General features: G+C 45.6%; 1 protein-coding gene across 1 annotated transcript in view; it reads right to left on the reverse strand.

Moving 5' to 3' along the window:
• Trit1 (tRNA isopentenyltransferase 1) overlaps positions 1 to 12750 on the reverse strand; it is a 47880-nt gene extending 35130 nt beyond the window's left edge. The window contains exon 1 of the mRNA XM_005353301.3: positions 12577 to 12750. Coding sequence (XP_005353358.1) covers positions 12577 to 12750 — 174 coding nt within the window. The remainder of the gene's footprint in view (positions 1 to 12576) is intronic.
• Positions 12751 to 17049: the final 4299 nt, after the last annotated feature.

The raw sequence follows: 17049 nt of genomic DNA on the forward strand, positions 1-17049 counted from the left end.
CCAGAAAAGTCTTGCAAATCAACAAACATACAAATGAAAACCATTATAAAGAAGTGAACACAGCGACTAAGAACAGAAAATTCAAAAGCAGAAAAATACAAATGGCCAATCCATATACCCTTGAAAAAGGAGGAGAAAGAGGGGGAAGACAAGCAGGCTACTGTTTACCAGACTGACAAAAACAAAAGATACAGGATTAGCACAGGGCAGTGGCAAGGAGACACAAACTTTCTTGAAAGAAATATAATGCAACACATGCAGATCAACAACAAAAGACAAACAACCAAATTAAAAATAACCAGCCAGAAGCTGCCTACAGAGGTCCGTGCTAAGTACAGCACTAGCAGACTGACACAGGAAGATACCTACAACCCTGAGACCAGTCTGGGCTACACAGTTAGTTAAACATACCCTGGCTCAAATTAAAAACAAACAAAAAGAAAAATAAATAATAAGTAAGCAAACAAACAAGCGAGGGGCTACAGCCCCATGGCACAGCACTTGCCTGGCATGTATGAGATCATGAGTCTCCCCTGTACTGGACAGGAAAAGTCAGCAACTTTTTCAGAGTTTGGGGGCAGGGCTGGTGTTTGTAGTTCAGAGCTAAACTGCTAACCTAGCATGGGTTCCATCCCTAAGCCTGGGGGGAAAAGGTCAACAAAACCATCGAGAATCATTAGGGAACTATACATGAAAACTGAAGTTAGATACCACTTTCACAAGCACTAGAATAGCTTTTTTAAAAATTTATTTATCATGTATACAGTGTATACAAGTCAGAAGAGGGCACCAGATCTCATTACAGATGGTTGTGAGCAACCATATCGTTGGTTGCTGGGAACTAAACTCAGGATCTCTGGAAGAACAGTCAGTGCTCTTAACCACTGAGCCATCTCTCCAGCCCCCTAGAATTTTTTTTTAAAGTAACTTTAAATTTATTTAGGGGCCCAGACCATGGTGCCTGTGTGGAGGTCAAAAATACTTTTCTAAGTCAGTGTTCTCCTTCCACCAAGGCTGGGCAGATGGCTCAGCAGGTAAAACTATTTGCCCCACAAGCCTGACAGATCTTCAGACACTTTGATCTGCTCAGAGCCCACATGAAAAGCTGGATGCCTGCAGTGCACTGTATCCCAGCACTTCTGCTGTGGGAGGAAAGTGGAGACAGGCCAAGCTCACAGTCCAGGAAGGCCAGCTTTCCTGGCAGACCAAACAAACTCTCTGGTGAAGGAAAGTAAAGGATGAGAAACGACTCTGACTTCACAGGACTGCCATGGCACAGGTATGACCCATCACCACACACACATACCAGAATTATAGACTGGTATTAGAAACGAATTATTTTCCTTTCTAACAGGGTCTCATACAGCCCAGGCTAGCCCCAGACTCACTAAGTAGTCAAGGTTGACCTGGCAGTCCTGATTCTGTCTCCACCTCCAGACATGTGCCACCACATCTGGTTCACTGTGGTCCTGGGGAAGGACCCCGAGCTCTGGGCTCATGCTAGGTCAGCGTTCTGCCTGCTAACTGCTACATCCTTAGCCAAAATGTTGCTTGGGAATTTTTGCTTGTTTTATTCTTTTTAAATATTGTTTAGTGGTTGGTTTGGTTTCTTTTTAATTTTTTTATTAGTAGGTGAGTGTGTGTGATGTGTGTGCATAAGTGTGGGCACATGTGTGGAGGTCAGGGGGCAATATAGGGAATGTCTGGCTGGCCTCTCACCTGACACCTCCATGATACACTGAGACTAGGAGCAGGTCTCGATCCTGGTCCTTGACCTACAGATGTGGACTTTACCCACTAATGTTGCTTTTCCAGTTCAGGATCCAGTATAGGATACCGTATTGCATCTAATCGGGTGTTGTCAGTCTCCTCAAGTCAGGACAGCTTTCAGTTTTCTTTATCTTCATGTCCTTGGTAAGTCAGTTCTTTTCTTGACCGTCCCTCAATTTGAGTTTTGGTTTCTTAGAATTAGACAGCTGATACTTTCTTCACTGCATTATATTAGGAATAATCAACACAAGTTATTATCAGTGGAGGGAACTTCGACCATTTAACTAAAATTGTATTTGTCTTGCTATTTCTCTTTCCATGCTACTCTGCCTTCTCATTTCAGTTATATGACAGCATCTGGCCAAGTTCCTTAGAAATGCGTTGCCAAAACCATCCAACGCTGAATGGAAGAGGAATTACAACTTTACATCCCAGCAGGACGGATGATGGCAGCAGGCCAGGATACTTGTAGAAAGACAGCAAAATCGGGACAGTGGTACTGGGGATGGTGACACGTGCACTCTGGAGGCTGAAGCAGGAGTACTATGAATGTGAGGCTATCCTGGGTAAAGGGGTGAGACTGTCTTAAAAAACAAACCTGCAGGTTAAGGGTGGCTAGCACTGAGCCTTAAGATCTGAGTTCAAGCCCCAGAACCTGCATGGTGGAAGGAGAGAACCAACTCCCACAGGTTGTCCTCAGACCCACCCGTGTCCCACCCCATACGTGCACTGGGGCACATACATAAGCGCACACACACATGAAATAAATACAAATTAAAATTCTAGAAAGAGCTGGGTAGTGGTAGTACACACCTTTAATCGAAGCACTTGGGAGGCAGAGACGGGAGGATCTCTTGAGTTCAAGGTCAGCCTGGTCTACAGAGCAAGTTCTAGGACAGCCAGGGCTACACAGAGAAACCCTATCTTGGGGGTTGGGAGATTCCAGAAAGAAAGCTCTACCCCGAGCCCTGGCCAAGATGATGCAGTAGAAAGACAAGAAGCCTAAGCTGTCACCTAGGAGTTTTGATTTGGTCTCTGCTCATTGCGGAAGATGGAAATGTTGAATAGTTTCTATGGAGAGGATTAAAGTCAATGGGAAACTGGAGATCTCAGGAATGTTCTCACTTAAGGCTGGGAGAATAAAATCACAGCTATTTCCGAGAGCAGTTCTCTAAAAGGTACTGAACACCTTACCAAAAGATGCTTCAGAAGAATCCTGACATTTGACAAGGAGACTGTGACTTTTACTATTTCCAGATCAGTCAAGACGAAGCTGGGTGAGCATCTGAGGACTATATGGCTTTTGTTCTTTTTATTTATTTATTTTTTTTTTTTGGTTTTTTCGAGACAGGGTTTCTCTGTGGTTTTGGAGCCCGTCCTGGAACTAGCTCTTGTAGACCAGGCTGGTCTCGAACTCACAGAGATCCGCCTGCCTCTGCCTCCCGAGTGCTGGGATTAAAGGCGTACGCCACCACCGCCAGGCTGGCCTTTGTTCTTTAATAAAATGCAAGTATGCCAGGGAAAGAAACCTAAAAACAGACTTCAATTATCAATGAATCAAAATCATTGTTCTCTAAAAGAATTCTAGGGAAGAAAATGTCTAATTCATTCAGCCATGCAAGCGGATGCTCAGAACCCAAGCTCCCTCTCTGACCCACTCTCCACTCAGTCAGGGTCACTCTCACTTCCCTGTTTATACCCCAAACCTCATGGTATGGCTTTAAGTAGCTCGACAATTTGTTCCTAGGATCTGTGTTTTCAGTTTCACCTCCTAGACAGTCCCTCAAAAATCCTGTGTGCCAGAGGGCTGCTGGCCATTCCTGAACTGAAGAAGGACACATGCTTCTAAGGAGATGGGAGACAATGCAATGCCTTCTTTATGCTGTTTCCTTCTTTAAAAAATCATTTTTGGTTTAATTCTAGGTTATAAGTGTTTTGCATGCACATATGTATGTGCACATGTTATGCTGGTGCAGGAGGAGATCAGAAGAGGGCATGGGATCCTCTGCAGGGGAATTAGATGGTGGCAAACCATCTCTGACACTTAACTGTCACTGAAGCTGTAGGGCAGCTCACAAACCTCAGTCTCAAGCCTCATGTGTGCTCTCTCCCCTGTGGTTTCTATCAGCCAGCAGTCACTTCTCCTTTCTAACATGGAGAGTCTCCCTGAAGTAGCAAAAAGTGACCACATATGCAGAACCTACACAAAATAAAACTTTATTTAATATGGAAGTAAACCAAGTGACCTAGAAACCCATTTTTCTCTGTTTCTCTCCACGAGTCAAAAACATTTTAAATTTCCTTTTTGGCCTCTAGTCGCATTTCGTCATTTTAAAGGTTGCAGCCGCCAGCAGTGATAGGAATCCTCTGGACAGGACTTGTCTCTCTTGGTTAACAGGTCTTTGTGTCTTTGATCTGAGTCCTAAGAAGCCTTTCCTATCCTTCCCCGTGCCTCCCAGATCTCCCTAGAGCACTATCAGACTGACGGTCCTTTAGTACAGAACACTTCCTAAATTATGTCCCAAAGCAGACGAACAGAACACAGAGTTCCAGTCTTTTAGCTGACACACAGCCTGCTGACTAGCTGCTCTGCCTCTCTCCTGTAGCTCTGGGAAAACACAAAGGGAACTGGATGCCTATGTCTGACAGCGCTTCTCCCCAGGACCCGAAGAACTGAAGCAGTAGAGACATTTCCTCTCTACAAACCCAAACAGAATGCTTTATCTCCTCTGAGCATACACCTGGCGGTCTCCATTTTCAAGAAGGCAGTGTACACGCTCGGCGACCGCCTTCGAGTCTCGCGGTCACTGAAGGCAATGCACTCTGCCTTGGATTTGCACGCCAAGATGACAACTCAGACTGAAAGGAAGCCCTTCAGGATCATCTTCCCGCACTGCGGCAGGCTCTACCAGATCCAGTTCCCAGGTGCGCAGATGTCTTGCGGTATGAGCTCTGGGCGGCTCTTTAATCTTCCTGCACTTCAGTTTTTCCATGCTGGAAAGCAAGGATTGTGTTACTGGCCTCCCCTTGAATTCTGACCCTCATTGCTGAGTGAGAATATTTATGTTTCTATATCTGAGAATTAATTGAGGTTTGGAAAAATCACACTACTATCAGTACAAAGGGTCACTTCTGAAAGAGCCACACAGAAAAGCACAGGAGGGACCCTCAAAGAATCGCTCTGACACCCCAGTCCACAAACCTCAGGCCTAAAGCAGAGCGAGGCAGGCCCTGCAGATGCTCAAGTCATTGCTCATCAGGCTCTCAGGACAAACACCCCACTTCAGACCTGTAACCCTTTGCAGTATGCTGCTATTACCTCAGGGCTGAATTTCAGCACTCCCTTCTTTCTCCCCAGGCTGGCTTCATACTCATGGGAATCCTCCTGCCCCAGCTCAAGTACAAGTATTTAATGGCATAAGCTGTGCTATTAAAATATTTATTCAATGTGTATCAAAACAAAGTCTTCCCTAGAAAAGTTGCTTGTAAAAGGTCTCCGTGGGTCGGGTGGTGGTGGCACACACCTTTAATTCCAGCACTTGGAAGATCTCTAAGTTCAAGGCCAGCCTGGTCCACAGAGTGAGTTCCAGGACAGCCTGGGCTACACAGAGAAACCCTGTCTCGAAACAAAACAAAACAAAAATCTGGAAAGTCACAAAGAAAGATGGCTGGCATCAGTCTGTGTGTGTGGGGCATGTACGCATGCCCATCTGGACTCACACGAGACACTATTTAAATTTCACTTAGTTACTGGCACATTTCTGGACATAAACACCCAAGGAGCACATCTAGATGGAATACAAAAATGCAAAAATAACAGTCACAGGGACTATGGTCCAGCTACTTGGGAGGCTGAGGGGAAACATCACTTGAGCCCATGAATTTAATACCAGCCTGGACAATACAACAGACCCCATCTGAAAACATAAACAAATAAAAATAAATTAAAACTCTACTTGGAAACTTGAAAAGCCTTTCTAATTATCACTCTCCACTCATCTCGCTTTCATCTACGGCTGTTAACGAGGTTTCCGCACTGTCTGGGCTCCCCACAGGCTGAGTTTCTCCTCTGTCTCAATAAACATCCATCTTGGGTACCAACTTGATGCTAAATTCTAGTTTTTTGGCTATACCAAGCTTAAGTCCCTAAGAAAAAATCCAGTGACCACTAGTCCACTCAATATTCCATCTGATGTACATCACCACGATCTACATTATGAATCTCTTTTTTTAAAAAAAAAAACTCTACTAACCAGGTGGTGGTGGCACACACATTTAATTCCAGCTCTTGGGAGGCAGAGGTAGGTGTATCTCTGAGTTCAAGGTCAGCCTGGTGTACAGAGTGAGTACCAAGACAGCCAGGTCTCGAAAAACCAAAGAAAAAAACCAACCCAAACCTCTACTCATGGGGAAGGAGAGTGCACTGTGCCACAGAATCTGTATGGAGCCAGCTGACAACTTTTAGAAGTCAGCTCTCTCCTACCACATGCTGAAGCCAGGGATCAAACTTAGGTCCTCAAACTTAGCAACAAGCACCATTGCTGAACCATCTCAATGGCCCTGTCGTTTGTTCTCTGAGACAGGATCTCATGTAGTCCTGGCCTCAAACTCACTATATTGCTGGGAATGACTTGAATTTCTGGTCTTTCTGCTTCTGCTTCCCAAGTGCTGTTACAGTTTGTATACTGCCTGTCAGGCTTCACATTATGAATCTTGAGGTGTATTTTAGATCCTGATTAAAATTTAGCATACTCCCGTAAGGGATGACTGAGAGCATTCATTCCCTGTGACTGAATCCTACAGCCCTTGTAAAATCCAACATGTAAAGCAGAGAACTATGCTCAGTAACAGATCTACAGGTCTTGGGCACAGTTCCTGAACTGTTAAATATATCTACTTTATGTTACTTACAGGGAAGATATAACAAGAGGATCAAGGGACTCGAGAGATGGCACACAGTTAAGATGTACTGCTCTAGCAGAAGATGAGTTCTGTTCTCAGCACCACATGGCAGCTCACAACCACCTAGAACTCAAGCTCTGGGCAATCTGATGCCTTCTTGCTCCCACGGGCATCCCATATAGGAAGCATTCACACAAACAATTATTACACATGAATTGAAAATAATTTTTTTAATTTCCAGAGTATAAAATCTAGGAGTTGGAGAGATGGATCAGTGGTTAAGAGCTCTGGCTGGTCTTCCAGAGGACCTAGCCTTGATTCTCAGTACCCACATGGTGGCTCAGAGCCACCTGTTACTCCAGTCCTAGGGAATCCAATGCCCTCTTCTGCTCTCCAAAGGTTACCAGACAAGCAAGTGATAGACAAAGATGCATGCAGATAAAACACCCATACACATAAAATCATAAGAATAATTTTAATTTTTTTAGAGAGTATAAAGGCACAGCAACGGTAGAGCATGCCTGTAATCCCAGCATTCAGGAGGCAGAGGCATCAGATCTCTGAGTTTGAGGCCAGGCTGGTCTACAAAGGGAACTCCAGGACAGCCAGATCTACACAGAGAAACCCTCTCTTGAAAAATCATAAAGGGAGGGAGGGAGAGGGAGAGAGAGGGAATAAGAGGGAGAGAGAAAGAGAGAGCGGAGAGGGGGGAGGGGGAGAGAGAGAGAGAGAGAGAGAGAGAGAGAGAGAGAGAGAGAGAGAGAGAGAATGTAGTAGCACATACCCACAACCCCAACATTGAGGAGCAGGAGGAAGGAAGATGAGGAAGTCAGAGGAAGTCAGTATCATTCTCTTGGCTCTCCAGTTACACACTCAGTTTGAAGTGCTCCTTGAGACCTTCTCTTCAAAAAGACATTTTGTTTACGTATTTATAAATTATATTCTGTGAAAGCACTAAAAAGTATCTCTAGGGGTTGGAGAGCTGGCTGAAAGGTTAAGCGCTCTTGCTCTAGCAGAGGACCCAAGTTCAGTTCCCAGCACCCAAATGGTGGCTCACAGTCATCTACTATTCCAGTTCCAGGGGATCCTATGCCCTCCCCTGGCCTCTACAATACATATATGTAAACAAACATACATAAAATAAACATACATTTATGCATTACATAAAAGAAAAATTACATACATAAAATAAATCTTTTTTAAAATAGTATTTCTATTTGAGAAGCTGTACAAAAGGACTGTGAGTTCGGGGCCAACCTGAGCTACACTGGGAGGAAACCCTATTTCAAAAAAACAAAACAACAGCAACAAAAAGCATCCCCTCCTGTCACTGGCTAGAAAATGGGCTCTAGTTGTAGCAGAGCACAACAGTGAGCAAAGACAGAAAGCAGAACTGGGTGTAACTCTGCACACTCAGTCAATAGGACATGAATATTTTATCGCATATTTGCACTTAAAAGTAAAAAAATCAAAGATCAGTCTTCTTCAATTGGGACCAAGAGGAAATGTTATGAACATCCAAAATTAAACAGTCTAAAATTAAACACAGCTCAAAAAGATCAAAAATATTCTATGTTTTTCATATATTAATAATCCTCAAGGATAAAGGAAATTTAATCCTCATGTTCTAATCACAAACATACAATTCTGAATGTGCCTTATGCACCCAAGAACCAGAAGAGACCACAGTGGGAGGAATACACAGGTCTGAGAGAACCACCAGCAAAGGACCTACAGCCTCCCCTTCCCTATCCACAGAACCTACTTGTGCCTCCTACACAGCACCGAATGGAGCCTGCTAGAATCAGAGGGTCTAAGAAATTCACCTTTCAGCCCAGCACTGTGCGCCAGCCAAGTCACTCCACAGCTAGTGCTTTCTCGAGCTTGGTCAGGGTCCCTCTTCACAGTGGGCAGGAGTCAGGGCATGGACTCATGAGTAACTAACTGGTCGATGGGTTCAAAATAACTGTCAACTATTCAGCTCTAAACAAGCCATCTGTATCAAACCCCACAAAGCTCAGGGGACACTGACGGGGCAGGGCTGAAGGACAGGGCTGATAGGCGTGGTTCAGGTTAAGAACACTGCTGCTCTTTCAGAGGACCCAGGTTCGATTTCCAGCACCCATGTGGTGGTGGCTCACAACTATCTGTAACTCCAGTTCCAAGAGATCTAATTCCTTCTGGCCTCTACAGACACTGCATGCATGTGGTGTGCAGACATACATGCAAGCAAAACACTCACTCACATAAAAGGAAAACGAGAAACAGAGAGAGAAGGAAGAACCGGATGGCGTAGAAGGCTACAATGCTGTCTTTCTGAGCATGACGACATGGCTACTGCGCTCACGGCCTCACAGAACCTGTGGTCACCTACACATGCAGTCAAAATTCCAGTGTGGATGGAGGAGAAACTCATGAAGTTCCGACCCTAGCTGAGGTGATATTTGCAAGTGATGGCGGCTGAGAGAGGGAAGTAATTTGGGGTTGTGGCCACTGGTAGGATGCCCTTGCGGGCAGCACTAAATGGACACAGCAAGCTATTTAAAAAGGGTGGGGGGGCGTGAATGTGGAAGGTCAGCGCTGGAAGGAGCGGGAGATGAGAGTGTGCTAGAGTTCTGAGACAGACTAGCTCAGAAACAAACAAAACGGTGAAGAGCACCTAGCGACGACACAAAGGTGGCCCTCTGTCACCACATGCATGTGCCCACACATACACAAGCACACACACAAAAGATGTGCTATTTGGAGCTAGGAGTGTAGCTAAATGGTTAAAAACTGTCCTAGCATGCCCTAGGTTTAATTCTTAACACCACAAGAAAAAAAAGTACCATTTTAATGAACTATTTTGTAATAAACAAAAGGTCTACCACATTGTGAGCGATTTACAGGGCAGTGTAAAACAAAGAACTCTGAGCAGCCCTTAGATAACACAGCTACGCATAGATAACCATTGCTGAGATACAGCCACTACAGAGAGCATCCCATCTCCAACCCCACAACCCCTCAATTACTCAAAACTTAACAGAAGTTAAAATGATTAGCTAGGCGTGGAGGCTCATGCCTCTAACGCCAGTGCTCCAAAGGCTGAAGCTGACTGCTACCAGTGTGAAGCCTGACTGGGCTACAGAGGAAGCTCCCATCTCAAGAACACAACCAAACAAACAACCAAGAAAAATTACGTAAAGGGTGTTTGACAAGGACTAGGTCTGATAGATGAGGGATGATTCTGAGAAAGGTCTGAACAAAGAAACGCAACACGCTGGATGCATACAAAATCAAGGGAGGCTCAAACCCAAGAGTCCTGGAATACACTCCTGTCTACAACACTCCCCAAATAGCCACGAACAGACTTGACCTTGGATACCCTGCAAACTCTTCCTGACTTGGGGCTTGATCACGCGCTCTCAGGCCCCCAACTCCTGAATCCTGCACCACACGAGGCTCATTCTTTCTGCCTCAACTGGACCATCTCCACTCAGGCTTCACCAACCCAGAACTGCAGAACACAAGGCCTGGAATGGTTCTTAGCATAGTGCGGCTCCATCTCACTGAAGCCCTAGGCGATCAAGTCTCCGAGGTGCAGGGCTCAGGACTAGAATTCAGACCACTTGAATTCCTTCAGAGGCTCTTCCCAATCACTATGCACACTGCTCACAGATCAGTGTTCCTAACAGACTGCTCTGACCCTGTCTTCATCTCCCAGGGCAGAAGACTATGATCCAGCCCTACTGAAGTCTCTTCACTACCCCACTGACATTCTTCCGCCAGTCTTAGCCTTCTTTTGGGTTACTTCCTGTTATATACCTTTCCATTTTTCTTTTCTTCTTCTTCTTTTTTGAAACAAGGTTTCTCTGTAACATTTTCCTATTTTTCAAACCTTAATCTTCTTTTTCTTTTAATTTTTTTTTTTCAAGACAGGGTTTCTCTGTAGCTTTGGAGCCTGTCCTGGAACTAGCTCTTATAGACCGACAAGGTCTCACTAGGTAGCCCTGGCTGGCCTGGAACTTCCTAAGTATATCAGGTTGACCTCCAACTTACGGCAGTTCTCAGGCCTCCATTTCTCATGCCTCGATTTGCCAAGATCAAAGATTACAATGTATGCCACCTTGCCCAACTTCAGGCTCTTCTTTAAAATTCATTATTTTCTTACGCATTTTTATTTTTTGAATTTGTGTGTGCATGTGTGTATGTGTACATACAGAAATGCCCTGTAGAGGCCAGAGAGGTCAACGTCCGGCGTCCTCCTCAACTGCTCTCCACCTTATGTTTTGAGACGGGGTTTCTCACTGAATCCAGCACTCACCAGTTGACTGAACTAGCTTGCCAGTGAGCTCTGGGGATCGGCCAGTCTTACAGCCCCCCATGCTAGGAGTCCTGGGGATCTGAACTCGGGTCCGTGAGTAGCAGACAGACACTTCGCTGACTGAGCCACCTCCCCAGCCTCGGCCCTTCTTTAGAGACTCTCCCTGACCTTCAGTGATTTCCCAAGAATTCTATAACATGTAATAGTTTACCATGAAATCCAGCACTTGTGGTCTATTCTCCTGAACTCGGCCACTTACAAACGCTCTGGAAATTGCCCTGTCCACTTATTAGCTCTGCCTTGGGTCATGTCAACCCAGACTATCATTCTCCAATATAAGGAGTATGGCCTTATCTGCACACACAAAAAATAATGGCGGCCATACTTTTTCACTATTACCATATTTTTTAACACTAAGTTGTATCAAATGCTTCATATATTCTACTTCATATTCATCCCAATGCTGTTATTGCTATTCTTCCTATTTTACAGAAGAAGAAAATGTATCTCTATTCAAGTCAGCCCAAAGTTGGGGAAACTCAGGCTGAGATTCAAGCTAAATTCTGTCCCCCCCAAAGCCGGCACAAAACGGGCTGCAAACGACACGAGTTGCTGCGTTACCTACCACTTTAGCATATGCTGGTCTTAGCATCCACAAGCGAAACAATGAGGGCAGAAGCCACACCAGGAGCCTTAGGAGGTGGACTGGGGTAAAGAACCACCCTTTTTGATTAGTGCCCACCGGTTTAGGTTCGGTGACTGACTGTGTAAGTTGCTGAACCTTTAAACACACCTAACGGCTTTTGTAATCCTTCCTTCCCCCAAGATGTCACCTACTCTCCAGCACGAACGCTTCCACGGGAGATGAGTACGACATCCCTTCTGCATGTCCTATCTCAAAGAGGACAAAAGGGTCAAGAAAAAAATCCTCAGCTCCAGGCAACATTTACCACAATTGTTGACCTTTTTCAGAGCTGGCCACCCTGGCTCGCCGGTGTCACTCAAACGTCTCAATCACTGCAGCCTTGTGACTGGGGGAAATGACATTTCCTCCACTTTACCAAGAAAGTAATGTTCAAATAAAGGGCACTGCTAATCTGAAGTGGCGTGGCCCCAATGGCTGCCTCTGACTGCGATCCGGGTCGCCTGCCTAGGCTGCTGCCCACTCACAGGTGGCATCTGATTTATCTTGGTCTCATAGGGCTAGAATTAAGATTATGGCTAAAGTTCCGGAGTAATTTTCATTTCTTGAAATTCGTCGGGTACATGTCAACCTTACACGTGCGAATACCTCTCCTCCGCTTATTTGCAATGTGCTAAGCACAAAGCCACTTCACCTTCCCAAGCCCCAACATTTTTATCCATAAAAAAAACTATTGGTAATATCTATGAAACAGTAATGGCCTGAGAAGTGATCACAAGATACAGTCGGCATTGTCTGCCATTGGATGGGTTTCTAGCAGGTGTGGGTTCTTTTCATCCGCATCCCCACAAGCCCCGGGGTTCACCCACTGCAGCCACGCGACAGGGTGTCGATGAGTCCAGAGGCCCGCACGCGACCTCCAGGGTTCCCAGGCCCTGGGCCAAGCACGCTGCCATACCTGCATGGAGTCTGCGCTGACGATCTCGCCGCCGAGCCTCTGGCCTAGCTGCACAGCCAGGGTGGACTTGCCAGTGCCAGTGGCCCCGAGAATCACTACAAGTGGCAACGTTCGCTGCAGGCCCCGGAATCCTGAGCTCACAGGAACTGCTCGTGTAGCCGCAGCCGCCGCCATCTTGAAGAGAACTGCGCGTGCGCCGAAGCAGCTGTCCCCATGGCAACAGTCAGTGCGCCGGCGCGGATCTCCGGCTCTGAAGGGAGGGTGCAAAGGAGGAGGAAACTGCCTGCCGGACAAAGGTACCAAGCTTGGAAGGCTTATGACGTAACTGCCTTCAACTAGCTGGGATCAGTCCAAAGACTTGCTTTCTCAAAAAAGAGATGGTAACCCAGCTAAAATATTTCTGTCTACACTGCATCCAGACACCCAATTCACTTTCTTAATAGCATTAATTCCAGTATAAAACTGCAGAACTGGCCTCGGGTTTATTGTCTGAGTTCTACTGTAGGCTGTTAGTTTCACAAAAACAAGGGGCAAATTCTGACTAGGTTATTGCCGTATCTTCCGAGCCTAGCACAGACACCAATTACGACTAAATGGACAGAGAAAAACAGCTTGCCTACTTCTGTTGGAGCTATTAAGCTCAGAGACTGGCATTCTTCAAAGTCAGATCTGTCCAGTTGTCAGACAAGGGCTTGGCTCTAATATTGTCATTCCACAGTTATTGAGACACAATCAGAAAGCAGGACACAACTTTCCCTCGGCATAGCCAGCGCCGGCAAGAGATAGGCTGAGAACAAAAGAACAAGCAAGTGAACAACCCACAAAATAGAAGAAGTCGGGCAGGGGGAGGGGGGCAGGATAAAGCAGATTTAAGTGAGGGAAAGAAAAACTACAGCCAAAAATGAACAAAATTCAAAAGATTTCACACACCCCTTTAAGAAACATCCTCAGGGGAGTCCAGAGGAATGGCACAGCAGGTAAAGGTGCCGGCTGCTAACTCTGATGACCTGAGTTCGATTCCCAGGATCCACATGGTGGAAGGAGAGAACTGATGCTGACCTCTGTGTACATACACAGACAGACAGACAGACACACACACACACACATACACACACACACACACACACACACACACACACTCAAAATGAAGTTTAAAATGAACAAAGAACGCCCGTGGAACCAGATGAACCTGGATGCAAATCTCAGCTCTCAGACTCATCTGCTGTGCGACGTTCCGCTAACATCACTCTTTTCCCTCTTGGTCTGGAACTTGAACCCAGGCCCCCTGGATGCTCACCATGCACTCTAGCACGGCGTGTACCCCCAGTCCCTTACTTCACCTCCTAACCTCAACGATTTCTCTTTCAGTTCCTCTGAGGATTGCCATAAGGGAAAAGTGAGATAATGTCTGGAAAGTGCTTGCTGCAAATGCCCTGCACAGCACGGCCACCATTTGTTGAACAGTTTGTATTATTATCATTGTACAACCCCATCTGCCTCCCTACATAAGTAAAAGCAAAAGCCTAAGGGCAGAGAATGTTCCAGTAATGTGTGAAGACCCTTAAGGACCCCTTCTGCCAACCTCTATCTAGCCAGGCAGTTTAGGGGGTCTGAGGATGCAGGTTAATGGTAGAGCATCTGCCTGGTAAGCATGAGGCTCTGGGTTCAGTCAGCACTTGGAATGGGAAGGGAGACATAAATGCTTTTTCTCTGAGGCTGCCTCTGTCTAGCTCCCAGGTAAAGCCAGAATTCATTGTGTCAAAATAGTGTTCCTGCCCCGCCCCCCACCCACAGCATGTGACTGGCCTGTCTAGAGTGACTGCCATTATATTTTCCAGTCACTTGAATTTCTTCAGGCAAAATGACCACTCTTACAAACCTAAGCTAAACCGTGTAGTGACATATATTGTTTTAGAGAACTCTTATTACTAGCTCTGGGTCCCTAGTACCTCCTTTACTCAATCCAGGCTATTTTGATGAAAAGCCTTGTTCTCTCTAATTTGTGGTACCCGCCTGGGGCTGAGTTTAAAATGGAGATGTGTGGCCACATATTGGCAGACACTCTCACATGACGGTTGTTAACTGTAGAGCCTTTGCCTGGAGACTTTCAGAGGGTATGGTTACCATGACAACCACCAGAAAGATGGCAGGGCAGAGGGATGATGCACATAAAGAGAAAGGGGAGGCTGGTTTCACGATGACAGCCAGACGACGACAGGCTACGCTCACTCACAGACGGGCTCGCGCTGTCCAAGTCATGACCAGGTGACTGTTACTAGAGAAAGAGATAAACAGGAGGGTGGAATTTACCACCAAGAGACCAGAAGAGGAAGAGGCTGGTTACCAAGGCAACTGGAGAGAAAGGAATGAAAAAAAAAATAGGGCTTCACCACAGCAGCAGAAAATTGCTTCTAGCCAAGCAACACAGGGCTGTTGCTATGGAAACAAGGAGAACAGGGATCCTGTAGACCATGGGGAGAATTATCACTGAAATGCTGAGCAGCAAAGACTCCTAAATCAGAATGGAGCCTGTGGTCCAAAACAAATGAGGAGAAGCAAGAAAAGGCACAGCGCCGTCTCCATTCATTGCATTTCCACTGGTCCTACCGAAAGAAAACAAGGGCATTAGCCACCCCCCTCCTCACACACACACACAAACATACACACACACACACACACACACACACACACACACTTCTTTTATTTGTGATTCTACTGTAGTGATCTTCTGAACTCTGAATTATACTAAAAACAGTTCCTGAAAGATATCCTGTAATTCGAAATTCTAATCACAGGCATTGAATTCAAGGGAAAATAGGAAATGGAAGTCTATAACCAGGAGTTGATAAGTGCTTCTGAGACAGCAACAGCATAAAGCCTTTGAACAGGAAGCACTGCCAGGGTAATGAGGAAATAAAAGAAGGCACACGGGGAGTTGGAAGAGCTGTTTGTACTCATTCCCAGGTACAGAGCTTGACCCTCTCTTCCATGGGACCAGAGAAGAAACTCACTCTGTTCTGAAAGGAAGTTCAAGAGAAAAGAATATGTATGTCACTTAACGTGTATGTTCATAGCCCAGGCTGAAAGGACGCTGCAGAAACCCACCTCTAACATACTTCATGTTTCATGTCAGACTACTGCAAACAAAAGAATCCTAGAGGGGTTTTGTTTGCTTGCTTGCTAGCTTGCTTGCTTGCTTGCTTGCTTGCTTGCTTGCTTGCTTGCGTAGGTGCTGGAGAACAAACCCAGTGGGTTAGTGTTTTCTAGGAAGGCACTTTACCACCAGCCTAAACCCTCAGCTAAAAAATCTTATTTCTGTTTGCTTATTTCTGAAGAAGATTCTCCTTACCTAGCCCAGGATGACCCTCCACCATCCTCCTACCTCTGCCCCCTGAGCACTGGTGTTAGAAATATGAGCACCATGGCAGGCTCTCAGAAATCTTAGTTTTAAGTCGCCAGTGGTGGCATATGCCTATAATCCCAGTGCTTGGAAGTCTGAAACCAAAGAATTGTCACCAGTTTGAGGTCAGCCTGGACTCATAGCAAGTACGTGGTCTGGGCACTCACTCTATCCTTCCCCCCAAAAAAAGAAATCTTAGTTTTAAAGGCAAAAATGCCAAAATAGGTTGAGTTAGGAAAAGTATGTTAGAAACATAAGAATTAGGTTCTAGGGATTGGAGAGATGGCTCAGCAGTTAGGAGCACTGACTGCTCTTCCAGAGGGCCCTGGTTCAATTTCCAGCACCCACACAGCAGCTCACAACTGTCTGTAACTCCAGTTCCAGGGGATCCAACAGACATACACAGTCAGGCAAAACACCAATACCCATAAAAATAAGTAAATAATGAAAAGAATTTTTAAAAAAGAATTCAGTTCTAGGAACATCCAGGCTACTTGGAGAGTAGTGATTCCTTCCTATCCTTCTGAAATACCAAGGACAGGTACCTAATTTTCACAGCGTGTGTGTTTCCCTAGGGGGAAGTATATTATTAGGTTGGATCTCTCTGTACCGTTCTCACCTTCTTAACCACTGAGCCATCTCTCCAGCCCCGTTCTCACCTTCTTTAAAAAAAAAAAAAAAAAGAAAGAAAAGAAAAACAAATGTAGGCGGGAGGGCATAGCCCCACCAGAGACAAACACCAGGATGAAACATGCTCGGAGATGATGTCATGAGTGCTCTTGCACTGTCTCCAATTCTGTTAGAGTTTGGATGTGCGTGGGGGTGGGGGGTACGTGTACATACTCGTGTGTGCAGTGCACAAGAATGTCTGCAGAGGTCAGAGGTTGACATCAAGTGTCTTCCTTAGTTATTCTCCAACTTGTTTTTTGAGACAGTCTCTCATTGAACCCAAGGCTCACCAGTTTGGCTAGACTGGCTGGCCAGTAAGTCCCAGGAATCCTCCTGTCGCTGTTGGAATTGCAGGCACATACCACTATGCTCAGCTTTTTTTTGTTTTGTTTTGTTTTGGTTTT

The sequence above is a fragment of the Microtus ochrogaster genome, chromosome 10, assembly GCF_000317375.1.
Source record: "Microtus ochrogaster isolate Prairie Vole_2 chromosome 10, MicOch1.0, whole genome shotgun sequence".
Classification (NCBI taxonomy): Eukaryota; Metazoa; Chordata; class Mammalia; order Rodentia; family Cricetidae; genus Microtus; species Microtus ochrogaster.